A 27,707-nucleotide genomic window follows, 5' to 3' on the forward strand; every position below is an offset into this window, starting at 1 on the left:
GGATGGTGCCAGGTTTCCTCCAGATGTGATGCTTGGCATTCAGGCCAAAGAGTTCAATCTTGGTTTCATCGGACCAGATAATCTTGTTTCTCATGGTCTGAGAGTCTTTAGGGGCCTTTTGGCAAACTCCAAGCGGGCTGTCATGTGCCTTTTACTGAGGAGTGGCTTCCATCTGGCCACTCTGCCATAAAGGCCTGATTGGTAGAGTGCTGCAGAGAAGGTTGTCCTTCTCGAAGGTAAAAAAAAAAAAAAACTTGTTTTTGCTTTGTCATTATGGGGTATTGTGTGTAGATTGATGAGGATTTAAAAAAATAGTTTTAATCCATTTTAGAATAAATCAAATCAAACTTTGTCACATGCGCCGAATACAACAACTGTAGACTTTACTGTGAAATGCTAACTTACAAGCCCTTAACCAACAGTGCAGTTCAAGAAGAGTTAAGAAAATATTTACCAAGTAGACTAAAATAAAAAGTAACACAATAAGAATAACAATAACGAGGCTATACACAGGGGGCACCATACTGAGTCAGTGTGTGGGGGTACAGGTTAGTTGAGGTAATTTGTACATGTAAGTGTGGGTGAAGTGACTATGCATAGATAATAAACAGCGAGTAGCAGCAGTGTACAAACGGGGGGGGGTCAATGTAAACTGTCCGGTGGTGATTTTATTAATTGTTCAGCAGTCTTAAGGCTTGGGGGTAGAAGCTGTTGAGTAGGTCCTAGACTTGGCGCTCTGGTACCGCTTGCCGTGCGGTAGCAGAGAAAACAGTCTATAACTTGTGACTGGAGTCTTTGACAATTTTATGGGCTTTCCTCTGACACCGCCTCTTGTATAGGTCCTGGATGGCAGGAAGCTTGGCCCCAGTGATGTACTGGGCCATTCGCACTACCCTCTGTAGCTCCTTATGGTCAGAAGGCTGTAACGTAACAAAATGTAGAAAAAGTTAAGGGGTCTGAATACTTTCCGAATGCACTGTATCTGGCTGTTTCTCTGAGGTAGTTTCACATCGCGTTAAAAACATTTAAAAAATAATTACAACATATGGAAGTCAATGGAAAGGGAGTGGCGGAGGTACATCACTGGAAGTTATGTAAAATATATATATATTTTCTTGTTTATTCAAAATCTTCAAAAACTGGATAAGACACTCTATTCCATCCCCTTAGGAGATTAATGACCTGGTGTTATTTCTTCTATCCGGGGGTATTTTCAACAGGAAGGCATGAGTTAACAGAGACGTTACCAAACTAAGGTGTGTGTTTGTGGGGTAAATAGGGAGCAGGCGCCTGGAGCTTAGCCATGCGTCCCAAATGGCACCCTATTCCATTTATAGTGCACTACTTTTGACCAGGGCCCATGGTCAAAAGTAGTGCACTATGTAGGGAATATGGTGCCATTTGGGATACACATTCGGAGCCAGGAATGGCGCTGCGATAAGCCAGTCAGCCAATCAGGAGGCACCAGGGGGCTGAGCAAGAGACTCAGAGAACAGACACTAGCTCAGAACAGAAAGGCCTGTCAATCAATCCCACCTGTACTGTGCAAACATGCAGCCTCCATCTGAAAGGGCACCCTATTCACTGTATAGTGCACTACTTTTGACCAGGACCCATAGAGCTCTGAGGCACAACCATAATCACACTCAGTCCTACCATCGCTATCACTCCCCTCTCACTGATAAGGAGTTTACTAAGGGAATGGAATTAAGGCTTTGGTGAAAAGGTCAATTAAATAAGTCTATATGAATGTACCTCGTGTCTACACGCTACAATATATAATCAACTTGTTTGAGATTAAATTGAGACTGTGTCAACGGAGAAAAGTTCAATCTATGTTTAGCAAAGTGGTGACACTGCAGATTTCAGCTGTGTTCCTGAATACTGGCCATTAAAGAAAGCCGCAAAGGATGCCTCTGTGTGCTCTGTGGAGTCCAGACAGACAGGGCTGTGTTGTTTTCCACTGAGTTCTGAGTGACTCACTGATTTGCCAACACAGAGCTGTGCTGGGCCCAAATGTCACTATATCCCCTATATAGTGCACTACTTTGACTAGCTCATAGGGAATAGGGTGCCATTTGGGACATTACCCTGGTCTAGGTTGATGAAGAACGAGGCAGGCCAGCTCTGTTGTTGACTGGCTGAGTGGTTACTGCATTACGGGCTGTTCAGGTGTGGTGTTCTGGCTAATTAAGCTGGTTAAAAGGGAGGTTAGGGGGATTTCCTGGTTGCCAAGCACACACGCACACGCACACACACACACACACACACACACACACACACACACACACACACACACACACACACACACACACACAAACACAAACGAACACACGCACACACACACAGACACACTTCCTCCTTCCAAGGAGTCAAATGATTATGGGCATTGAGGCAGACAGCCTCCTATACTGAGAATCCCCTCTCATATCCCACCATGTGTCGACACTGTGTAAGGACACAGCTTTGTTACTAAGTTTAGCTTTAAAAACAGATCATAAACATGTTGTATCACAGTGCCTCTCCTCTCTCTAAAGATCTATTTAACTGTACTGTATATAAGAATAGGAATATGAATAGTGTGTAAATAGTATTTTTGTTGTCTCTTGGTGTCATTCCTATATCTAACTTTTTGTATTATTTTGAATTAAATGTAATATCTGTTTTTCCTGTCTATAACTATTCTGTACTTTGACATGCATTTGTACATTTTATGTGGACCCCAGGAAGAGTAGCTGCTGCATGTGCAGAAGCTCATAGGGATCCGGATGAACGAAACTAATTGTATGTGTGTGTGTGTGTGGTGTGTGTGTATGTGTGCGTGTGTGTGTCTAGCATGCCAACCCCGCTGTGAAATTCCAGATTGGCAACTGGTTATTTTATATTCATGTGACGTAGGGCTTTGGTATATAAATGCACACTGAGGTTTGGCACTGGCTCTAGCTAGCTCTCTCAGGCTACTCAGTTTGATGCTGCGGCCCTGGCTGCCTGTCCTTGTGTAACCCTTCAGAGAGGGTGAGCTAAAGCGCCCCAACCACAGCTGCCCCATTCAAGGCCCCAGTGTTTGCCCAGAGCTGGCCGAAGCTGGGAGCCATCCTTGGGGCTCTCTGCCACACAAAGAGCACCTCACAGGGGCCAGGAGCTGCCTTGCACCACCCTTTGTCACACTGGTGTTAGATGGCAGTTTTATCATCAGTCACTGGCCCTGGTTCTTCTGATTCTCAAAGGTGCGTCTGTTTCTCTCTCTGTGTTCAAAGGCCCCGCCGAGCCTCTTATCTACTCCTACCAGTCCTCTTCCTCACATCCTGCCTCAGCAAGACAAGGCTCGCTCCTTCTATGGCCACTTCCTGTCTCTGTCTTATACCCATGTAGAGATCCTATCATTCGCTGATGTGGACTGTGATCAACAGTAAGAAACACAGTGTGACTGAGTTAATAAACTCCCACAAGTCACAGAGGATTGAGGAAGTGAACTGCTTGGGTAACTGAGTTGGCCATTAAGAGTGGAGGTAACCTGGTTAAGCTCCAATAAATGGCTTGTTTGTGAGGTTTACAAGACATTGCTTGACTACTTTTGACCAGTCCTATTGGCCCTGATCAAAAGTAGTGCACTCTATATGGAATAGGGTGCCATTTGGGACGCAGAAGTATTTTCTCCCTCTAATCATGTGTGGAAAATGAATTATTCCTTCCTGTGGCGCTCCACTCCTTTAGACACGTGTCTGCTCTCTATTGTCACCGCGGTGACGAATCACTGGCCTGTGTGATTTGACCCAGGGCAAGGTCATAAATCCCATTGTATCAAAGGGAATTGGTGTCCATCCTCCGCACACCAACAGAGAGAGAGAGAGAGAGAGAGAGAGAGAGAGAGAGAGAGAGAGAGAGAGAATCCTTACAGAAAAGTAAAGATAGAAGAAAAAAAAGCTCTTTCTGCAGTGCCAAGGAGTAAGAAAGTGGAGGGAGAAAGGGAGGACAGGAAATGCTTGTCTGAAAGGTAACTTCCATTTTCCCCGGTTTAAAATCTATCCTGACAGGGACAGCTAGTAGGTCACATTCTACGTCTCCCTTCTCCCCGCTTTTTCACAAATCAAAAAGGACATCTTAATAATTAATAAATTCCTGGAAAGTAAACAGAAAAAGGCCATTCCATCATTAAAACTACCCCTATTAGTATAATCTCTGCCCATTTTGAGATGAACAAAGTCTTAGATCAGAGGGAATAAAAGATTATCCTTATTAGTGATGGAATCAGTGAGCATGTGTGCATAAGTGTGTGTGTGAGGGCTCTTTTAACGCCCCTGGTAATGCCCAATCTTTACTTGGCTTTGACCACATGGTCACATCGTCATCATGGAGATGTCTGATTGAGGCCTTGTGGGATTGGCCACTTAATTACCTGCATTAATTAGTTTGCCTTGTTATATAGGCCACCGTCGCTCTGAGCTGTGGAAGGGAACATTAGTGTTCAGCTGAAGTGAACGTTGATGAGAAATAACCTAGAATAACACTGTAAAGCTATACGACTGTGAGTCAGCAACCGCAGGTGCCCCCTTGAAATCCCCTTGAAACCAAGAGGACAAGGGTAGCATCCCAAATGGTTCCCTATTCCCTATGTAGTGCACTACTTTCGACCAGGGCACAATGTAGGGAATAGGGTGTCATTTGGGACGTAGCCCATGATTCAGCACGGCAGGTGCCCTCTGTAAACCAAGGTGCCCTCTTGAAAGGCTATTATAGGAACTCTGCCACACCCCTTCCCTTTTGAGTGACATTTACAAAGAATAACATCACTAATGCCACTCTCCTACACGCTACTAGTCATATCATTAATAATGTGTATTGGATGGCAACGGATTGAATTTCCCTGGTACTGACATGGCTCCCTGTGTGGCTTCTGCCCACCCTCAGTGACTGAAAGCTGAAACAACACCATTGTGTTGACAACTGCTAATGAGAAGATGGGGGGTGAAGGGAGGGATGAAGGGGGATGAAGGAGGGATGGGGCGGGGAAGTTATATGAGAGAATGGTGGCTTTACTGTGTCACCAGCCACACACACACACACACACACACACACACAACACACACACACTGAGGAGTGGGTAAGGGCACAGTGGTGATGTCAGGACAAGGATGGTGATATAGGGGGGAATGGATGGATGGAATCACCCCATCCTGTTCTAACAGGGGTCAATGGCTGCCTGGCAATATGATTGTCACCATTAGGGTGATCTGGCCACCGTTTACATGTGTCATCAAGTCATCAGCGTGTGAATGAGCAATGAGAAGGTGTGAAATGACAACCTAGTGCGCCTTTCTGCACCTACGCTCACACCTTCCAGTGTTCACACACACAAACCTACACAAACATTCACACTCAAACTAGCTTTCTTTCAGAGCTGAAGCAGCACTGTCATCACAATGCAGGGTTAACTTATAAAGGTCAAAGTCGTAGTGAACAGTTGACAATGACATTTTAAATCTACTTATAATGCTAGGCTATGTATGTATTTATCAAACCCATGAAGTCATTGTTGGCAACATGACACGATGACTACCACTGAAATCATATGCGGGAAAAAACCCAACCTGTCCCAACTAGAATCTGTCAGCACATTAAAGTAAATGTGGTGTGGGCTGAAAGGACAATGAGTCACTCAGAACAACCCAGTACTATCTCAACAATGCATGCAGCACCTTGGGGACACCATTTTGAACCTGATCCTTCTGTAGACACCCACAGTCCTGTGTGACTAGTCCATGATAGAATCCACCCAAAGAGCCTGTCTGCATCCCAAACGGAACCCAATTCCCTATGGGCTCGGGTCAAAAGTAGTGTACTACTGTATATAGGGAATAGGGTGCCATTTGGGACAGATCCCGTCACCTGAGTGGGAACAAGTATTTACACAGGCCCCTGGCATATATGATGTCATCAGCACTCACCCACCAAGACTCTATTTTCTGATGCCACCGTCCGCCTGCCCATTCCCATAAAGGAACCAGTCAGGTCAATATTTACCCAACCACCATTAGGAGCGCCAAGTACCCCGGCAGAGCCCGCCGCAGCGGCAAGGCCTGCTGGGTAAACAGTGGGTGAAGATGGGAAATAAATGAGCAGTGTTTGTCTGGCAGTAAATGACAAGACCCCGTTATGGGAAGAGTGGAGTAGAGAGTGGCTGTCTGCGTCAAGGAATGGCAACCTATTCCCTTTATAGTGCACTACTTGTTTTGACCAGGGTCCAAAAGGCTCTGGTCAAAAGTAGTGCACTACAAAATGGATAGGGTGCCATTCGGGACATAGCCTGACATGTACCTGTTGAGTAGCCAGATTGGTCACTGTGGTTTTCTGGCTTTCATAGGTACCATGTTAGCCATCTCTGGACTGTGTGTGAGAGAGAGTAACTCAAAAACAGAGATCTCCTTTTGTGCAATGCACATTCACTGCAACTTTCCCACACAAGCCACACCACAGTGAGTAAAGGAACTACAGATAAAGCAACAAGGACCTTTTAGTCCAGGACATTCCTTTGTCGTTGTGTGAAGGGAAGCTATGCTGGTGTGTCTGGTTACACATGCCCTGGGAGCTTGTACCCAACCAAAGATACACGTGTGTGAGTGAGAAGAATAGAATGTAGCATGGATATTGGTTCCCATGCCTAGTCTTAATAATAGAATCATGGCTTTTTTCAGTCTGTCATAGCTTGGTTGACTCACACTAACCTGTAGTGAGTAAAAGTTTAGTCTGTAGGTCCTACAGGGTGATGTACAGTTGAAGTCGGAAGTTTACATACACTTAGGTTGGAGTCATTAAAACTTGTTTTTCAAACATTCCACAAATGTCTGGTTAACAAACTATAGTTTTGGCAATTTGGTTAGGACATCTACTTTGTGCATGACACAAGTACTTTTTCCAACAATTGTTTACAGACAGATTATTTCACTTATAATTCACTGTATCACAATTCCAGTGGGTCACAGGATTACATACACTAAGTTGACTGTGCCTTTAAACAGCTTGGAACATTCCAGATAATGATGTCATGGCTTTAGAAGCTTCTGATAGGCTAATTGACGTAATTTGAGTCAATTGCAGGTGGACCTGTGGATCTATTTCAAGGCCTACCTTCAAACTCAGTGCCTCTTTGCTTGACATCATTGGAAAATCAAAACAAATCAGCCAAGACCTCAGAAAAAACATTGTAGACCTGTAACGGCTGTCGTACGGAGTAGACCAAGGCGCAGCGGGTTGAGTGCTCATCTTAACTTTTATTGAACACTAAACAAAACAAAACAAGAAAACGAACGAACGTACAGTATTGCAGGCTACACACACAGCTATGCAAAAACAACTTCCCACAAACAACAGGTGAAAAAGGGCTACCTAAGTATGACTCCCAATCAGCAACAACGATGTAAAGCTGTCCCTGATTGAGAGTCATACCAGGCCAACACAAAGAAATATACAACATAGAAAAACCATAGAAATACAAAACATAGAACAAAACCCCGACAACACAAAACAAACACACCCCTGCCACGCCCTGACCAAACTACAATGACAAATAACCCCTTATACTGGTCAGGACGTGACAGTACCCCCCCCAAAGGTGCAGACCCCAGATGCACCTGAAACAAAGCCCAACAAAACAAATAACCACAACAACAAAAAAATCCCAAAACTACATGGGAGGGAAGGGAGGGTGGCTTCTGCAACACCCCCCCCCCCCTTCCCAATACTCCCCCCTACGAAGGTGGCTCAGGAGCGGGACGCAGACCCCGCTCCACCCCTGGCTCACCCCACTTACATGACGTCTCCAGAGCAAGGTCCCTCTCCGTCGACCCCGGACTGGGGACCCTCGCAACGGGCGACTCTGGCTGCGTCGTACTGGAGGGCGACTCTGGCTGCGTCGTACTGTAGAGCGACTCTGGCTGCGCCGGCTCCGGACTGTTGGGCGACTCTGGCTGCGCCAGTTCCGGACTGTAGGGCGACTCTGGCTGTGCCGGTTCCGGACTGTAAGGCGACTCTGGCTGCGCCGGTTACGGACTGTAGGGCGACTCTGGCTGCGCCGGTTCCGGACTGTAGGGCGACTCTGGCTGCGCCGGTTTCGGACTGTAGGGCGACTCTGGCTCAGGGCTGAGGAGTGTCTCAGCAGGCTCCAGACTGTGGGCTGTCTCTGCTGGCTCCGGACTGTGGGCCGTCTCTGCTGGCTCCAGACAGTGGGCCGTCTCTAGACGGGGCACTGTCGCCGAACGCTCTGGACGGGGCACTGTCGCCGGACACTCTGGACGGGGCACTGTCGCCGGACACTCTGGACGGGGCACTGTCGCCGGACACTCTGGACGGGGCACTGTCGCCGGACACTCTGGACGGGGCACTGTCGCCGGACACTCTGGACGGGGCACTGTCGCCGGACACTCTGGACGGGGCACTGTCGCCGGACACTCTGGACGGGGCACGGTTGCTGGAAGCTCTGGACGGGGCACTGTTGCCGGAAGCACTGGACGAGGCACTGTTGCCGGAAGCTCTGGACGGGGTACTGTCGTCGGAAGCTCTGGACGGGGACTGCGCACTGAAAGCCTGATGCGTGGGGCTGGCTTAGGAAGCGCCAGCCTAAGGACACGCACCACAGGGCTAGTGCGAGGAGCAGGAGCAGGATGAGCTGGACTGGGCTGATGCACTGGAGGCCTGCTGCGTGGGGCTGGTAGTGGAGGTACCAGACTGGAGACACGCACCACAAGGCTAGTGCGAGGAGCAGGAACAGGACGAGTTGGACTGGGCTGACGCACTGGAGGCCTGGTGTGTGGGGCTGTTGAGGTACCAATAGACACGCACCCCAAGGCTAGTGCGAGGAGCAGGAACAGGACGAGTTGGACTGGGCTTACGCACTGGAGGCCTGGTGTGTGGGGCTGGTAGTGGAGGTACCAGACTGGAGACACGCACCCCAAGGCTAGTGCGAGGAGCGGGAACAGGATACACTGGGCCGTGGAGTCGCACTGGCGGTCTCGAGCGCAGGACTGGCACCACCCGTACTGGCTGGGTGCCCGCTTCCCCCTGGCAAATGCGGGACGCTGGCACCGAGCACACCGGCCTGTGAATGCTCGGCCTCGACGCCGTGCGCATCACCCCATAGCACGGGGCCTGACCAGTATCACGCTGCCTCCGGTAAGCACGGGGAGTTGCCTTGGGGCTCAACCCTGGCCCAGCCAAACTACCCGTGTGCCCCCCCAAAAAAATGTATTGGTGCTACCTCTCACACTGTCCAATCGGCGCGTAAAATGTCTCATAATGTCGCCGTTCCGCCTTGGCTGCCTCTATCTCCTCCGGTGGGCGACGGTATTCACCAGCCTGGTGCCATGGTCCAGCCCCGTCCAGAATTTCCTCCCATGTCCATGATTCCTTGTAGTCCACATAGTTCCTCTGCTGCTCCTTCCCCCGCTGCTTGGTCCGTTGTTGGTGGGAAGTTCTGTAATGGCTGTCGTACGGAGTAGACCAAGGCGCAGCGGGTTGAGTGCTCATCTTAACTTTTATTGAACACTAAACAAAACAAGAAAATGAACGAACGAACGCACAGTATTGCAGGCTACACACACAGCTATGCAAAAACAACTTCCCACAAACGACAGGTGAAAAAGGGCTACCTAAGTATGACTCCCAATAACCAACAACGATGTACAGCTGTTCCTGATTGAGAGCCATACCAGGCCAATACAAAGAAATATACAACATAGAAAAACAAAACATAGAACAAAACCCCGACAACACAAAACAAGCACACCCCTGCCACGCCCCGACCAAACTACAATGACAAATAACCCCTTATACTGGTCAGGACGTGACAAGACCTCCACAAGTCTGGTTCATCCTTGGGAGCAATTTACAAACGCCTGAAGGTACCACGTTCGTCTTTATAAACAATAGTACGCAAGTATAAACACCATGGGACCACGCAGCCGTCATACCGCTCAGGAAGGAGACACGTTCTGTCTCCTAGAGATGAACGTACTTTGGTGCGAAAAGTGCAAATCAATCCCAGAACAACAGCAAAGAACCTTGTGAAGATGCTGGAGGAAACAGGTACAAAAGTATCTATATCCACAGTAAAATGAGTCCTATATTGACATAACCTGAAAGGCTGCTCAGCAAGGAAGAAGCCACTGCTCCAAAACCGCCATAAAAAAACAGACTACGGTTTACAACTGCACATGGGGACAAAGATCGTACTTTTTGGAGAAATGTCCTCTGGTCTGATGAAACAAAAATAGAACTGTTTGGCCATAATGACCATCGTTATGTGTGGCGAAAAAAGGGGGAGGCTTGCAAGCCGAAGAACACCATCCCATCCGTGAAGCATGGGAGTGGCAGCATCATGTTGTGGGGGTGTTTTACTGCAAGAGGGACTGGTGCACTTCACAAAATAGATGGCATCATGAGGTAGGAAAATTATGTGGCTATATTGAAGCAACATCTCAAGACATCAGTCAGGAAGTTAAAGCTTGGTCGCAAATGGGTCATCCAAATGGACATTGACCCCAAGCATACTTCCAAAGTTGTGGCAAAATGGCTTATGGACAACAAAGTCAAGGTATTGGAGTGATCATCACAGAGCCCTGACCTCAATCCTATAGAAAATGTTGTAGGCAGAACTGAAAAAGTGCGTGCGAGCAAGGAGGCCTACAAACCTGACTCAGTTACACCAGCTCTGTCAGGAGGAATGGGCCAAAATTCACCCAACTTATTGTGGGAAGCTTGTGGAAGGCTACCTGAAACATTTGACCCAAGTTAAACAATTTAAAGGCAATGCTACCAAATACTAATTGAGTGTATGTAAACTTCTGACCCACTGGGAATGTGATGAAAGAAATAAAAACTGAAATAAATCATTCTCTCTACTATTATTCTGACATTTCATATTCTTAAAATTAAGTGTTCATCCTAACTGACCTAAGAACGGGAATTTTTACCAGGATTAAATGTCAAGAATTGTGAAAAACTGAGTTTAAATGTATTTGGTTAAGGTGTATGTAAACTTCTGACTTCAACTGAATGTATGGATAGGAATGCCAACAATGAGCACCTTAAATCACACTGGGAGGGTATTTACAGATCTCTCCCTCCTTCACTCTCTCCCTCCCTCCTTCTATGGGAAACATATGTTTACATTGCCAAAGCAAGTGAAATGGATAAACAAAAGTGAAATAAATAATAAAAAGTAAAAAACAGTAAATATGACACTCACAAGTTCCAAAAGAATAGAGACATTTCAAATGTCATTATGTCTATATACAGTGTTGAAACGATGTTCAAGTAGTTAAAGTACAAAAATAAAAATTGATAAGCGGGGCGGAGCAAGTGAACCCAAGTGCAGACTCAGACGAGGCGACAGGGATAAGGTAACTAAGGTATTTATTGAACAGCGGGGGGAAAATGGGGTGGCCAGGGGAGCCTCGGGCAGATAGCAGGGAAACAAGGACTGAGGCTGAGGCTGGGGCAAGTGGAGCGAGGGCAGGGTAAGCAGGTCCATAGCGGAATCCAAGGAAGCCATAGAGCGGGGGTCCAGGGCAGGGAAGCAGGACTGACGAGACGAGGGACAGGGACCAGAGGCAGATCTGGCAGCTTGGAAGTTGCAGGGCTGATTATTTGTAGAGGTCTTGATTATGAAACAGGTTGCAGCTGGTGGGGATCTGCTCTGCCTCCAGCACACCTGTCTCCACTCACACAATCACATGCACCCACTCAGAGAGAGAGAGGGAGATAACACTGGGGGAATGGCAGCAAGTTAGGGAGACCCAGGATGAGAAGTAGAGGGTGTGGCAGGGGCAGATGTAACAAAAATAAACAAACATAAATATGGGTTGCATTTACAATGGTGTTTGTTCTTCACTGGTTGCCCTTTTTTGTGGCAACAGGTCACACATCTTGTTAGTGTGATTGCACACTGTGGTATTTCATCCAATACATATGGGAGTTTATCAAAAATGGATTTGTTTTCAAATTCTTTATGGGTCTGTCTAATCTGATATGGTCATACATTTGGCAGGATGTTAGGAAGTGCAGCTCAGTTTCCACCTCATTTTGTGGGCAGTGTGCACATAGCCTGTCTTCCCTTGACTGCCAGTTCTGCCAGTGCGGCCTTTCTCAATAGCAAGGCTATGCTCACTGTCGGAACATAGTCAATATTTCCTTAATTTTGGGTCAGTCACAGTGGTCAGGTATTCTCTGTTCATGGCCAAATAGCATTCTAGTTTGCTGCTTTTTTTGTCAATTCTTTCCAATGTGTCAAGTAATTATCTTTTTGTTTTCTCATGATTTGGTTGGGTCTAATTGTGTTGCTGTCCTGGGGCTCTGTGGGGTCTGTTTGTGTTTGTGAACAGAGCCCCAGGACCAGCTTGCTTAGGGGGCTCTTCTCCAGGTTAATTTCTCTGTAGGTAATGGCTTTGTTATGGAAGGTTTGGGAATCACTTCCTTTTAGGTGGTGGTAGAATTTAATGGGTCTTTTCTGGATATTGATAATTAGCGGGTATCGGCCTAATTCTGCTCTGCAAGCATTATTTGGTGTTTTACGTTGTAAACGGAGGATATTTTTATTTTTGCAGAGTCTCAATTTGGTGTTTGTCCCATTTTGTGAATTCTTGGATGGTGAGCGGACCCTGGAACTTACAACCATAAAGGGCAATGGGTTCTATAACTGATTCAAGTATTTTTAGCCAGATCCTAATTGGTATGTTGAATTTTGTGTTCCTTTTGATGGTATAGAAGGCCCTTCTTGCCTTGTCCCTCAGATCGTTCAAAGCTTTGTGGAAGTTATCTGTGGCACTGATGTTTAGGCCGAGGTATGTATCGTTTTTTGTGTGCTCTAGGGCAAGTGTCTAGATGGAATTTGTATTTGTGGTCCTGGCAACTGAATCTTTTTTGGAACACCATTGTTTTTGTCTTACTGAGATTTACTGTCAGGGCCCGGGTCTGACAGAATCTGTGCAGAAGATCTAGGTGCTGCTGTAGGCCCTCCTTTGTTGGGGACAGAAGCACCAGATCATCAGCAAACAGTAGACATTTCACGTCAGATTCTAGTAGGGTGAGACCAGGTGCTGCAGACTGTTCTAGTGCTCTCGCCAATTCGTTGATATATATGTTGAAGAGGGTGGGGCTCAAGCTGCTTATCCCTGTCTCACCGCCCGGCCCTGTGAAAAGAAATGTGTGTGTTTCATGCCAATTTTATCCACACACTTGTTGTTTGTGTACATGGATTTTATAATGTTGTATGTTTTTCCCCCAAAACCACTTTCCATCAATTTGTTTAGCTGGCCTTCATGCCAAATTGATTCTAAAGCTTTTTTTAAATCAACAAAGCATGAGAAGACTTTGCCTTTGTTTTTGTTTGTTTGTCAATTAGGGTGTGCATGGTGAATACATGGTCTGTTGTACAGTAATTTGGTAAAAATCCAATTTGACATTTGCTCAGTACATTGTTTTCGCTGAGGAAATGTACGAGTCTGCTGTTAATGATAATGCAGAGGATTTTCCCGAGGTTGCTGTTGACGCATATCCCACAGTACTTATTGGGGTCGATTTTGTCTCCACTTTTGTGGATGGGGGTGATCAGTCCTTGGTTTCAAATATTGGGGAATATGCCAGAGCTGAGGATGATGTTAAAGAGTTTAAGTATAGCCAATTGGAATTTGTGGTCTGTATATTTTATCATTTCATTTAGGATACCATCAACCCCCTAGGGCTTTTTGATTTGGAGGGTTTGTATTTTGTCCTGTAGTCCATTCAACGTAATTGGAGAATCCAGTGGGTTCTGGTAGTCTTTAATAGTTGATTGCAAGATTTGTATTTGATCATGTATATGTTTTGGCTGTTCGTTCTTTGTTATAGAGCCAAAGATATTGGAGAAGTGGTTTATCCATACATCTCGGTTTTGGATAGATAACATTTCGTGTTGTGGTTTGTTTAGAGTTTTCCAATTTTCCCAGAAGTGGTTACATTCTATGGATTCTTCAATTACATTGAGCTGATTTCTGACGTGCTGTGAAGCTGTAGGCTCAGGTTTTCTGGGTCTCTATGTTTTTGGTTGGATTGGTTTCTCAATTTCTTTAAGTTTTTTCATTCTTCATCAAACCACTTGTCATTGTTGTTAATTTTCTTAGATTGTCTGCTTGAAATGTTTTGATTTGATAGGGAAGCTGAGATGTCAAATATACTGTTCAGATTTTCTACTGCCACGTTTTACAGTGAAACATTTTGTCCAGGAAATTGTCTAGAAGGCTTGAATTTGCTGTTGCCTAATTGTTGTTTTGGTAGATTTCCACACTACTTTTCTTCCATTTATAGCATTTCTTAATATTATTCATTTCCTTTGGCTTTGATGCCTCATGGTTAAGCATAGCTCTGTTCAAGTAGAGTGTGATTTTGCTGTGATCTGATAGGAGTGTCAATGGACTGACTGTGAACGCTCTAAGAGACTCTGGGTTGAGGTCAGCGATAAATTAGTCTACAGTACTATTGCCAAGAGATGAGCTATAGGTGTACCTACCGTAGGAGTCCCCTCGAAGCCTACCATTAACTATGTACATTCCCAGCCTCTGACAGAGCTGCAGGAGTTGTGACCCGTTTTTGTTGGTTATGTTGTCGTAGTTGTGTCTAAGGGGGCATATGGGGAGGGAAGGCTGTCACCTCCAGGTAGGTGTTTGTCCCCCTGTGTGCTGACGGTGTCAGGTTCTTGTCCAGTTCTGGCATGTAGGTCGCCACAGACTAGTACATGTCCCTGGGCCTGGAAATGGTTGATCTCCCCCTCTAGGATGGAGAAGCTGTCATCGTTAAAGTATGGGGATTCTATTGGGGTGATATAGGTAGCACACATGAGGAAATGTTTCTCTGTTGAGATCATTTCCTTATTAATTTCTAGCCAGATGTAAAGTGTTCCTGTTTTGACTAATTTAATAGAGTGGGTTAAGTCTGCTTTATACCAAATTAGCATACCCTCAGAGTCTCTTCTCTGTTTCACACCTGGTAGTTTTGTGGATGGGACTACCATATCTTTGTAACCATTGGATCTGTTTCCTTTATAACCATGTTTCTTTGATAAAGATGAGATATATCTCTCTCTGTATCTCTCTATACCTCTCTCTTTCTTTCGGTCTCTGTATCTCTCTCTGTCTCTCTCTCTCTTTCTCTCTCTCTCCACTGAGACATTCATCTTAGTCTGGTGGATGGATGGGGTCTAATGCTGGGGTTATGGATGCCATCATTCAGCTCATAACTTCTCAAAAAGCGGAGGCTACACAGGGACTAAAGAAGAGACCATAGAGATCTCAGTGTAGCCACTGTGCATTCCAAATGGCACCCTTTTCCCAATATATAGTGCACTACTTTTGACCAGAGCCCTATGAAATAGGGTTCTATTTGGGAAGCAGCCTCTCGCTACCTCCCTGGAGTCTTTCTGTCTTTAGAACAGGAAGCCATACGTATGGTTCCCATTTTCCAGCCCTGTCAGTGAACCCTGCATGTTCCAGTGTGGTGATGGTGGTGTGTCTATGGAGGGGGAGGAAGGGACAGGGAGAGAGAGGAGGGGGTAGCGGGATACAGGGAAGGGGGAAGAGCATTCCGTACATTCTTCTGTCTGTCTGACGCAGCTAGGAAGTCTGGAGCTCGGAAGGCTGGGATATACAGGGTAAGAGTAGAGAACTGACAGAGGTTTGGGAGGGAGAAAGAGAGATTGGGAGGGTGATTAACACTTACGGGAAAGAGAGAGGTGGAGGAATGTGACACGAGTGAAAAAGTGATGGAAAGGGAGGAAAAAGCGGTCTGTTCCTTTCTTTCTCATCTCCCTTCTCCTGAGGAGCCAACGTGACACCCATGTTTCTGGGACGTCTGTTCTCTCGCAGCACCACACCTCATGACAGCTCAGTCCCCTACTTCACGGTTCCGTGGCTACATCCCAAATAGCTTCCTATTGGGAATAGGTTTCCAGTTGGGATGTACCCAGAGAGAACAGGGTCGTATTCACTAGGCACCAAACAGAAGAATACTTAAAGGGAGTCCAGGGAGGGACTACCTGAACATTTCCAATAAGAAACGCTGGTTTTCACTTGCCGTTCCATTGTGCACTAATGAATACAAACCAACTATTGGAGCCACGAGAGAGAGATACATAAGTTTAGTCAGAATGACTCAGGGCCTGCAGTAACAAGTCATTGGACGTATGAGGTGAATTGTGGGTACTGTGTGCACTGTGTGTAATTTGTAAGACTCACTGTTGTGGAACTGTCATGAACCAGTTGTCAAGACAGAGGTCCTTATAGTGTCGTTTCTTGTGTGTGTCCTGGTGTGGACAGGTGGTGACCCCAACACAAGTGGGACAGTCGTACGCCTACAGCCCTGGTCAGCACACCCAACAGGACCTCTATGACGTTCCTCCCATGAGACCACAGGGGGTAAGTGTCACTACCTCTACACATAACATAGAAATTCTTATGTCAATCCATCAGGGAAAATCTAAAATGGCACCCTATTCTCTATGCAGTTAGCTACTTTGTATAAAACACAGGCTTTGTCTGACATGGCACCCCAGGGCCCTGGCCAAAAATAGTGCACTATATAAGGAACAGGGAGCCATTTTAGACACAGCCTCAGTGTTTTACTTTGCTATTTCTGCCATTCAATGTAATCTATGGTATCCTGATTTGGGAATGTCACTCTGTTTTCCAGGTGTATGACATTCCTCCTGGGAAAATGATGGGTTCGCCTTATCCTGGACAACATTGCAATTCTCCCTCCCAAGGAGGAGTCTATGATGTTCCCCAATCCACTCAGATGGACCCCCGGACACAAGGGGTTTACGATATCCCTCCCTCTACGCAAAGGGTATGTCTGAGACCACTCAAACTACACAGAGAAACACTACCCACACTGAGACCACATATAGAAGGTTTATAACCTGGTCATTCTACATTCTAATAAAGTCAAAAGGAAGCGGTAGCCATTTAGGTAAGGAAAATGTTACTATATATTTATTGATATATGCCCTATTATCCCTCTTAATTGCCTGGTAATAAATGAATAATATGTCAAATTATCATATTTATGACATTTTCGCGGTTCCCTAAATGAAAGCGTTGCCTGCCAATAGTGTTCGAGCAAAACTCGCTGAGTAGCGTTCTCTCTGTCTGTTAACACTCCAGCAGGGAAGTCAAGGACTAAATTATTACATCTCTGGGGATGTTTCCCAAATGGCACCCTATTCCCTATATAGTGCACTACTTTATCCAGGCCCTATAGGGCTTCTGGTCAAAAGTAGTGCACTTTGTAGGGAATAGGGTTCTATTTGGGATGTAGTCTGGGCCATCTTACATTACACCCTGGATACAGTGTTCTAGGCCCAGCCAAGGCTTAGGGCCATCAGTTTGTTTGTAATAACGTGAAATATGTGGGAACCCGTTATTTGCGTCGCTCCTAATTACGGTTGGGTTCGGCTGTCTCGCAGTGAGGAGCAGATTTCAAGCCTGACTGAAATCACTTACAGCCCACTCTTTTTATTTATCCAGCTCCGCTTTCACGCTACGTGCCATTTACGTCACAATCCATATTCCACACTGTCAGGACAATGCTAGATGTTTATTGCTTATGCGTTTTGCCGTATTCAGGCTGATACTGAGTTATGGGGAAGGAATAGGAGGCTGAGCATTGAGGTTTGCAAATATAGTATCAACCGAAACAGTCAGTTCTGTCAGTTCCTCAATATCTAATTGAAATAATGTGGTGCAAAGCTTGTTTGTTATTGATATGGTAAGCTGTATTTCTGTAGCTATGTTGCATGCTGGTTGATGCGCTGTCTACTCCCCTCCTTACTGTAGGCCGTCATTGTAAATAAGAATTTGTTCTTAACTGACTTGCCTAGTTAAATAAAGGTTAAATACATTTTTTTTTAAATACTGTAGTCTATGAGGCACTCAACCAAACGCTTGTATTTTCTGTACAGGTGTACTCTGTGCCTCCCTGCCGGAACACCCCAGCCCTCCAGGAGGGGAACTATGATTTCCCCCAACCTCTCAAACAACAAAAACAACAGGAGGGCATCTACGACGTACCCCCACCCACCCTCACCAAACCCTCCCCATCCCCCCAGTCCAATTATGACTTTCCCCCCAGCTCCGAGCCAATCGGACCCCACCACCTCCAATGTCCTGTCGCCAGCGACCACGAAGGCATCTACGACGTGCCGCCCCCCGCCCACCAGCTCTCAGGGGCGGGGCCTCGTGGCGATCTGTATGATATCCCCAGGGGGATGCAGCAGCCCCCCTCCCAGCACCGCTCCACCCCCCAGGACAGGGACAGGGACAGGGGGAAGGGCCAGGGCATATATGACATCCCACCTGCTCTGGGGGACATGACAGACGGAGTGAACCGCCTGTCCTTCTCCAGCACGGGCTCCACACGCAGCTCCATGTCCACCTCCTCCACCTCCACGGTCTCCAGCGCTGAGGGCCGGCTGGCCCTAGATGTGGACCAGGCAGTCCAGAGGCTGTACCGCCTGCAGCAGGCCGTGGAGGCCTCTGTGGGGGCCCTGCAGACCCTGGCCTCCTCCTCCCACTGGAGGACTTACCCCTTCATGGAGCGCCACACCAACGAGGTGCGCACCGTGCTGGACAGGGTGCGGGCGGCCCTGGCGGACTTTGTGGTATTTGGCAGGGGTGCTGTGGCCAACGCCACAGCCCTGTCGGACCCCAGCCTGCACAGTAAGCTGAGGAGGCAGCTGGGAAGGCTGGAGGACTCCCAGCAGATCATCCTGCAGACCTACCAGAGCCTGGAGAACTGCGGCTGGGCCCTCAACGCCCTGGCCACCTCCAGCAGCACCAAGCACCAGATCAAGAGTGACAACCTGGACCGCTTCGTTATGGTGTCCAGGACGGTGCCCGACGATGCCAAACAGCTGGCCTCCTCCGTGGGGGGTAACGCCGAGCTGCTCTTCAGGCGGGCACCAACCGTGGATGGGTCCTCCTACCCCAGGGGGGGCACGCCAGAGGAAGCCGTCATCCATCCTCTCACCTCCCCGTCCTCGGACAGCGACAACTACATAGGCCAGACCAAGCCCTTTCCTGTGTCCTCCAACCAAGACAAAGGCAACATGAACAATAGTGAGAAATGTGTGAAGAGCTGGATGGAGGACTATGACTACGTCCATCTGCAGGTATGTTTGACTCTGACTCTAGCCTGACCTACCACACAGATTACATTTACTGTACATAAAACGTTGGTCATTAAGCAGACACTTATCCAGAGCGACTTACAGTCGAGCATTCAATTTAGATGGTAAGACAAACGGTAGCTAGGTCAAATGTTAGCCCCTCACATCACCATATAATCCCTGATCTATGCGTGAGAGTTTAAATGTGAATCACTAGATTCCTATACCGTGTCTTAGGTGTGTTGACACAATATTTAACCTTTGAGGGAAATGCTGATCAGGTGGTGTTGAGCATGCTAGCTGCATTATCAGTACACTCTTAGGAAAAAAAGGTGCTATCTACAACCTAAAAGGGTTCTTCAGCTGTCCCTCATAGGAGAACCCTTTAAAGAACCCTTTTTGGTTCCAGGTAGAACCCTTTTGGGTTCCATGTAGGATCCTTTCTGCAGAATGATTCACATCTTTCCACAGAGGGTTCTACATGGAACCCAAAAGAGTTTTACCTGGAACCAAAAATGTTTCTACCTGGAACCAAAAAGGCTTCTCCTTTGGGGACAGCTGAAGAACCCATTTGGAACCCTTTTTTCTAAGAGTGGGTAAAGCCAGGCTGTATCTGCCTGTTGGGTAGTCCCATCTGTTCATCCAGGAAGACAACAGATAGATTAGAAAGGAATAACTAACATACAAATGTTTTACTGAGCATCAACATGTAGGACTGTATGAGGGACTATGTTTTCAATCCTAATCTGAGTTGCAGGAATAGTATCACAGGTTATGCATTGGGAATTACACGTGTACCTACCCTCAGCTGTGTGAATCTGCTGCTTTGGTTGGTCTTCTCCTCAGTCACACTCTTGTTTCTCCTCAGGGCAAAGAGGACTTTGAGCGGCAGCAGAAGGAGCTCCTGGAGAAAGAGAACATCATTAAGCAGAGCAAGGTACAGCTGGGACAGGAACAGGTAAAGGCTTCTTTCCTCTTTTGGCCAATCTGGGCCACCATACTTAGTCATGCCTATTCATGTATTAGTATTGTTTCTATGCACTAGATTTACAGTATTAAAGGCCCACTCCTCAATTTGAAAAACAAAAAAATGGTTGCTCCGCCACATTGGTTTTCTATAAAACTGATAGATGTGGGCAGAGAAATGTATCCACTCTCAAACAGACTTTTCATACTGTTCACATAATTTATTGAACATACAATATTATTCAAACGCTCACAGTGGATGACCTTTCCTTCATGGGTTCAGAGACAGTGCCTACCTCCTAGAGTAGAGCAGAGCCAGGAGGACACATCTGGCCCACTCTGGCAGAGCAGTCAAACATACTCTCATAGAACAGGAGATTAACCTTTTCACTCCTGTAATCATGCAGCAATTATGTTATGCTCTCTATGGAAGAAGAATGAGAATTCCATGTGGCTTGTACTAACATGATGAAACTGATATGTAGGATGTATTTTCATCATGTTTATTGTGTACATTAGAGATGTCCGTCTCCATAATACCACACAGTTTATCTAGTTATGTACATTTTAAGACAATTGAGAAATGGAAACAAAAATATTGATCACTTTACTCTTTCATGTCACAGATTAACCAGTTCAAACAGTTGGAGCAAGAGGTGATCAAACCAGTGGAGAATGACATCACACAGTGGATCTCCCACCAGCACCCGACAGGCCCCTCCTCCTCCCCCTCAGACTCCTCCTCCTCTCCCTCCCCTTCCCTGGCAGGGGGCGGGGCCCAGCTGTGTGGGCGGGACCGTCAGCTGCTGGGCTTCTATGCGGAGCAGTGCCAGCAGCACTTTGTCACATTGCTCAACGCAGTGGACGCTTTCTTCGGCTGCGTGGGCGCTGGCCAGCCGCCGCGCATCTTCGTGGCGCACAGCAAGTTCGTCATCCTCAGCGCCCACAAACTGGTGTTCATCGGTGACACCCTGTCCAGGCAAGCAGCCACGCCCGAAGTGGCCAACCGGGTGATGAACTCCAGCAATGTGCTATGTGACCTGTTGAAGACAGTGGTGGGAGCTACCAAGACGGCCGCGCTGCACTACCCCAACACAGCCTACGTGCAGGACATGGTGGACAGAGTCACGGATCTCTCACACCACGCTCAACAGTTCAAAGAACAGCTGCTGCAGATGGCTGCTTTGTGATAGTTTGCGTTGTCACTTCCTGGTCCCGCCTATTTCACCACAGCAACCTGTTTATATACCGTTTATATACCATATATATATATATATATATATATATATATATATATATATATATATATATAGCTTATGGTTAATCTTAAAAGTACATTTTTGGGCTGTTGTAAATAGTATCGTTTTCTCTGTTCTGTAAATATTAGGCTCTATTTTTGTGTAGATTGTTTTATATAATTAATTATGATATGAATATATAGATGTGATATCCGTGGCTTTTTAGGGTTACTTGGACATGTTTTCGTAACATTCCAATTTCATATATTATAAAGCAACTTATGATGACATTGTCCATTTTTCTTTTCATTTTCACCTGTAGATTGTTGAGGCACCCTACTGCTGGAAATGACAGTAGTACTTTGTGTAAATGGTTTGATGTCGTACTTCTTTTATTGAAGGCGGTAGGGTTCTCAACAGACAAAGTAAAGGACTGTTCTTACCCATATGACTGTCTTTTTATTAAAAAAAAAGAACTGCTGGAAGACTAGTGGGCTCCACTTTGTTTGCAGACATTGCACATGACATGACATAACCATGCGTTGTAAAAGCTCACCGACCATGTTATTGCCCACACAGAAGCGTACACACACACACACAAAAAAAACAGGTGGACCAGTCAGAGATATTATTAACTGGATATTGTACAGCAGTAACTACAGACCAAAATGGCTGGACTGGTACACAATATTGGCACCAACAGTGAAACTCACAGCTAAAGCCTGGTATTCATCTCTTACATTCACCCAGTGCTGGGTGTGGTGGAAATAAATAAAATGGATATGATAACGACCGGATGGTAAACCGCTCACGTTTTCACATACGGACGAAGATACTAGTCATGTTTGAATATAAATGAGAACGTAACAACAACAGAAATGTACGGTGTGTTGAAGAAGTAGACTTGGAATTCTTAGAATACTTAGTAGTAGATGCAGTCAATCATGTTAACATCAAGATAAGTTGCCTCACCTTCACTCTTACAGTGGGGGAAAAAAGTATTTGATCCCCTGCTGATTTTGTACATTTGCCCACTGACAAAGAAATGATCAGTCTATAATTTTAATGGTAGGTTTATTTGAACAGTGAGAGACAGAATGACAACAAAAAAATCCAGAAAAACACACGTCAAAAATGTTATAAATTGATTTGCATTTTAATGAGGGAAAATAAGTATTTGACCCCCTCTCAATCAGAAAGATTTCTGGCTCCCAGGTGTCTTTTATACAGGTAACGAGCTGAGATTAGGAGCACACTCTTAAAGGGAGTGCTCCTAACCGCAGCTTGTTACCTGTAAAATAGACACCTGTCCACAGAAGCAATCAATCAATCAGATTCCAAACTCTCCACCATGGCTAAGACCAAAGAGCTCTCCAAGGATGTCAGGGACAAGATTGTAGACCTACACAAGGCTGGAATGGGCTACAAGACCATCGCCAAGCAGCTTGGTGAGAAGGTGACAACATTTGGTGCGATTATTCGCAGATGGAAGAAACACAAAAGAACTGTCAATCTCCCTCGGCCTGGGGCTCCATGCAAGATCTCACCTCGTGGAGTTGCAATGATCATGAGAACGGTGAGGAATCAGCCCAGAACTACACGGGAGGATCTTGTCAATGATCTCAAGGCAGCTGGGACCATAGTCACCAAGAAAACAATTGGTAACACACTACGCCGTGAAGGACTGAAATCCTGCAGCGCCCGCAAGGTCCCCCTGCTCAAGAATACATATACATGCCCGTCTGAAGTTTGCCAATGAACATCTGAATGACTCAGAGGACAACTGGTGAAAGTGTTTTGGTCAGATGAGACCAAAATGGAGCTCTTTGGCATCAACTCAACTCGCTGAGTTTGGAGGAGGAGGAATGCTGCCTATGACCCCAAGAACACCATCTCCACCATCAAACATGGAGGTGGAAACATTATGCTTTGGGGGTGTTTTTCTGCTAAGGGGACAGGACAACTTCACCGCATCAAAGGGACGATGGACGGGGCCATGTACCGTCAAATCTTGGGTGAGAACCTCCTTCCCTCAGCCAGGGCATTAAAAATGGGTCGTGGATGGGCATTCCAGCATGACAATGACCCAAAACACACAGCCAAGGCAACAAAGGAGTGGCTCAAGAAGAAGCACATTAAGGTCCTGAAGTGGCCTAGCCAGTCTCCAGACCTTAATCCCATAGAAAATCTGTGGAGGGAGCTGAAGGTTCGAGTTGCCAAACGTCAGCCTTGAAACCATAATGACTTGGAGAAGATCTGCAAAGAGGAGTGGGACAAAATCCCTCCTGAGATGTGTGCAAACCTGGTGGCCAACGACAAGAAACGTCTGACCTCTGTGATTGCCAACAAGGGTTTTGCCACCAAGTACTAAGTCATGTTTTGCAGAGGGGTCAAATGCTTATTTCCCTCATTAAAATGCAAATCATTTTATAACATTTTTGACATGCGTTTTTCAGGATTTTTTGTTGTTATTCTGTCTCTCACTGTTCAAATAAACCTACCATTAAAATTATAGACTGATCATTTCTTTGTAAGTGGGCAAACGTACAAAATCAGCAGGGGATCAAATACTTTTTCCCCCCACTGTATTCTCCTGGATCCTCATGTTATTTTCCATTCCACGTCATATTCAATGAGGATTTTTTAATGCCATCTAAGCCTCGGATGGGACGATGAAAGACGGGGCTAAAAGGATTTCATGGTAAGCGGGGCAGGGCCAGCACAAAGGAGTCCATCCATGCCAAATGATCAGTCTTAGTTAGCCTGTGGAACATCCTTTATGGCGTAGTTAGGAAGGTGGGAGAGGAGGACAGAACATCACGCCCAACTGGTCTTGATCTGGAAACAATCTTTAGCATTATCTCTTTTCATCTAGAAAGTGTCATAACACAGTGGTTAAGGGTCATAACATAGTTCTTGATGCACTGTACACAGATGAAGCATCTATTATGGCACGGCATACTGTATAGTGCAACAGCATCTAATGAAAGGCATTGTGGGTTGGATATGCACACAGAGCCTTAAAATACAGCTAAAAAACATTCATTGTTTATTTTCCCTCTACCCCTCCTGACCCTCCTTTTCATTACAGCCTGACTGAAATACACTGTATATATACTGTAGTTTCTCCCTGTGGAGAGGTGGGCCTGTGGCTATAAGGGACTGGTAAAGGGGTATGGAGGAGATGCCTATGCCAAACCCCTATCAGCTCCCAATCAGAAAACTTAACTCACAGAGCCTGGGTCTTAACAGGCCATCAGTGGTATTATCACCTGCTGCATTCCATTCACTGCTATCCCAGGGGACGAGACGAGAAAACGGAATCCGCTCTGGAATGGCTTTTAAAAGGTTTTAATTTAACCCAGAATGCGGATTGACACGGTAAATCAGGAAGATGTGTCATTCCCCCCCAAGTCTCAGGTCCCGGGTGACAAGACTCTGTACTGCTTTATCGTCAGCTAATAATGGCATCCAGGCACATCTCGTGGTTGGCTCCAAAACAAACAATAGAAAGAAATGGCCCTTGGAGACTGAGAGCCTTGGCTGAGTTAACACTGCATATCTGGAGACTGAGAGTCTTGGCTGAGTTAACACTGCAGATCTGGAGACTGAGAGTCTTGGCTGAGTTAACACTGCAGATCTGGAGACTAAGAGCCTTGGCTGAGTTAACACTGCAGATCTGGAGACTGAGAGTCTTGGCTGAGTTAACAGTGCAGATCTGGAGACTGAGAGTCTTGGCTGAGTTAACACTGCAGATCTGGAGACTGAGAGTCTTGGCTGAGTTAACACTGCAGATCTGGAGACTGAGAGTCTTGGCTGAGTTAACACTGCAGATGTGGAGACTGAGAGTCTTGGCTGAGTTAACACTGCAGATGTGGAGACTGAGAGTCTTGGCTGAGTTAACACTGCAGATGTGGAGACTGAGAGTCTTGGCTGAGTTAACACTGCAGATCTGGAGACTGAGAGCCTTGGCTGAGTTAACACTGCAGATCTGGAGACAGAGCCTTGGCTGAGTTAACACTGCAGATCTGGAGACTGAGAGCCTTGGCTGAGTTAACACTGCAGATCTGGAGACTGAGAGCCTTGGCTGAGTTAACACTGCAGATCTGGAGACTGAGAGCGTTGGCTGAGTTAACACTGCAGATCTGGAGACTGAGAGCCTTGGCTGAGTTAACACTGCAGATCTGGAGACTGAGAGCCTTGGCTGAGTTAACACTGCAGATCTGGAGACTGAGAGTCTTGGCTGAGTTAACACTGCAGATCTGGAGATTGAGAGTCTTGGCTGAGTTAACACTGCAGATCTGGAGACTGAGAGCCTTGGCTGAGTTAACACTGCAGATCTGGAGACTGAGAGTTATAGCTGAGTTAACACTGCAGATCTGGAGACTGAGAGACTTGGCTGAGTTAACACTGCAGATCTGGAGACTGAGAGTCTTGGCTGAGTTAACACTGCAGATCTGGAGACTGAGAGTCTTGGCTGAGTTAACACTGCAGATCTGGAGACAGAGTCTTGGCTGAGTTAACACTGCAGATCTGGAGACCGAGAGTCTTGGCTGAGTTAACACTGCAGATCTGGAGACTGAGAGTCTTGGCTGAGTTAACACTGCAGATCTAGAGACTGAGAGTCTTGGCTGAGTTAACGCTGCAGATCTGGAGACTGAGAGCGCTTGATGAATGAATGAGCTATTTCAGGACTGGAGGTCGGTTGGTCCTGTGTTGCCCGATTTTGTATATAGGGCACTACTTTTGACCAGAGCCCTATGAGCCCTGGTCGCTCCTATCTGTGTCTGTGTGGGATGGTGAGAGAGGCTGCTTGCCAAACAACTTATAAATGCCTGCCTCTGGCTCACCACTAACCCACAGTGTAGGAAGAGCGGGTAGCACAGGCAAGCTAGGTGCTCATGAAGGCAGATATACTGAACAAAAATATAAATGCAACATGCAACAATTTCAAAGATTTTACTGAGTTACAGTTCATATAAGGAAATCAGTCAATTGAGATAAAGAAATAAGGCCCTAATCTATGGATTTCACAACTGGGAATACAGATATGCATCTGTTGGTCACAGATACCTTTAAAAAAAGGTAGGGGTGTGGATAAAAAAAAACAGTCAGTATCTGGTGTGACCACCATTTGCAGCGTGACACATCTTCGCACAGAGTTGATCAGGCTGTTGATTGTGGCCTGTGGAATGCTGTCCCACTTCTCTTCAATGGCTGTGCGAAGTTGCTGGATATTGGCAGGAACTGGAACACGCTGTCGTACACGTCGATCCAGAGCATCCCAAACATGCTCAATGGGTGACATGTCTGGTGAGTATGCAGGCCATGGAAGAACTGGGACACTTTCAGCCTCCAGGAATTGTGTACAGATCCTTGCTACATGGGGCTGTGCATTATCATGCTGAAACATGGCGATGGCGGCAGATGAATGGCACGTCAATGGGTCTCAGAATCTCGTCACGGAATCTCTGTGCATTCAAATTGCTATCAATAAAATGCAATTGTGTTCTATGTCTGGAGCTTATGCCTGCCCATACCAAAATCCCACCGCCACCATGGGTCACTGTGTTCATCATGTTGACATCAGCAAACCGCTTGCCCACACGACGCCATACACGTGGTCTGCGGTTGTGAGGCCGGTTGGACATACTGCCAAATTCTCTAAAACGACGTTGGAGGCAGCTTATGACAGAGAAATTAACATTCAATTCTCTGGCAACAGACATCTGTGGCATTGTGTTGTGTGACAAAGCTGTACATTTTAGTGGCCTTTTATTATCTTCATCACAAGGTGCACCTGTGTAATTATCATGCTGTTAAATCAGTGTCTTGATATGCCACACCTGTTAGGTGGATGGATTATCTTGAGAAAGGAGAAATGCTCACTAACAGGGATGTAAACAAATTTGTGCTCCAGATTTGAGAGAAAGAAGCTTTTTGTATGTATGGAAAATTTCTGGGATATTTTATTTCAGCTCATGAACCATGGGACCCAACACTTTACATGTTGTGTTTATATTGTTGTTTAGTATATATAGGGTTTCCAAAAGTTTCAGGCCTCTCTAATATTAAAGTAACTATGCATAGATTATAACAACAGAGAGTAGCAGCTGTGTAAAAAAAAAAAGGGGGGGGGCAATGCAAAAAGTCTGGGTAGCCATTTGATTAGGTGTTCAGGAGTCTTATGGCTTGGGGGTAGAAGCTGTTTAGTAGCCTCTTGGACCTAGACTTGGCACTCCGGTACCGCTTGCCATGCGGTAGCAGAGAGAACAGTCTATGACTAGGGTGGCTGGAGTCTTTGACAATTTATAGGG

General features: G+C 46.2%; 1 protein-coding gene across 2 annotated transcripts in view; it reads left to right on the top strand.

Annotated features, from left to right (window-relative positions):
• LOC106570363 (enhancer of filamentation 1-like) overlaps positions 1 to 21,875 on the top strand; it is a 49,043-nt gene extending 27,168 nt beyond the window's left edge. For both annotated transcript variants that reach the window (XM_014142590.2, XM_045694836.1), the window contains exons 3-7: positions 16,338 to 16,436; positions 16,711 to 16,866; positions 17,981 to 19,189; positions 20,055 to 20,144; positions 20,779 to 21,875. In XM_014142590.2, coding sequence (XP_013998065.2) covers positions 16,338 to 16,436; positions 16,711 to 16,866; positions 17,981 to 19,189; positions 20,055 to 20,144; positions 20,779 to 21,342 — 2,118 coding nt within the window. In that variant the 3' untranslated portion in view covers positions 21,343 to 21,875. The remainder of the gene's footprint in view (positions 1 to 16,337; positions 16,437 to 16,710; positions 16,867 to 17,980; positions 19,190 to 20,054; positions 20,145 to 20,778) is intronic.
• The last annotated feature ends 5,832 nt before the right edge of the window (positions 21,876 to 27,707 follow it).

The sequence above is a fragment of the Salmo salar genome, chromosome ssa14, assembly GCF_905237065.1.
Source record: "Salmo salar chromosome ssa14, Ssal_v3.1, whole genome shotgun sequence".
Lineage (NCBI taxonomy): Eukaryota > Metazoa > Chordata > Actinopteri > Salmoniformes > Salmonidae > Salmo > Salmo salar.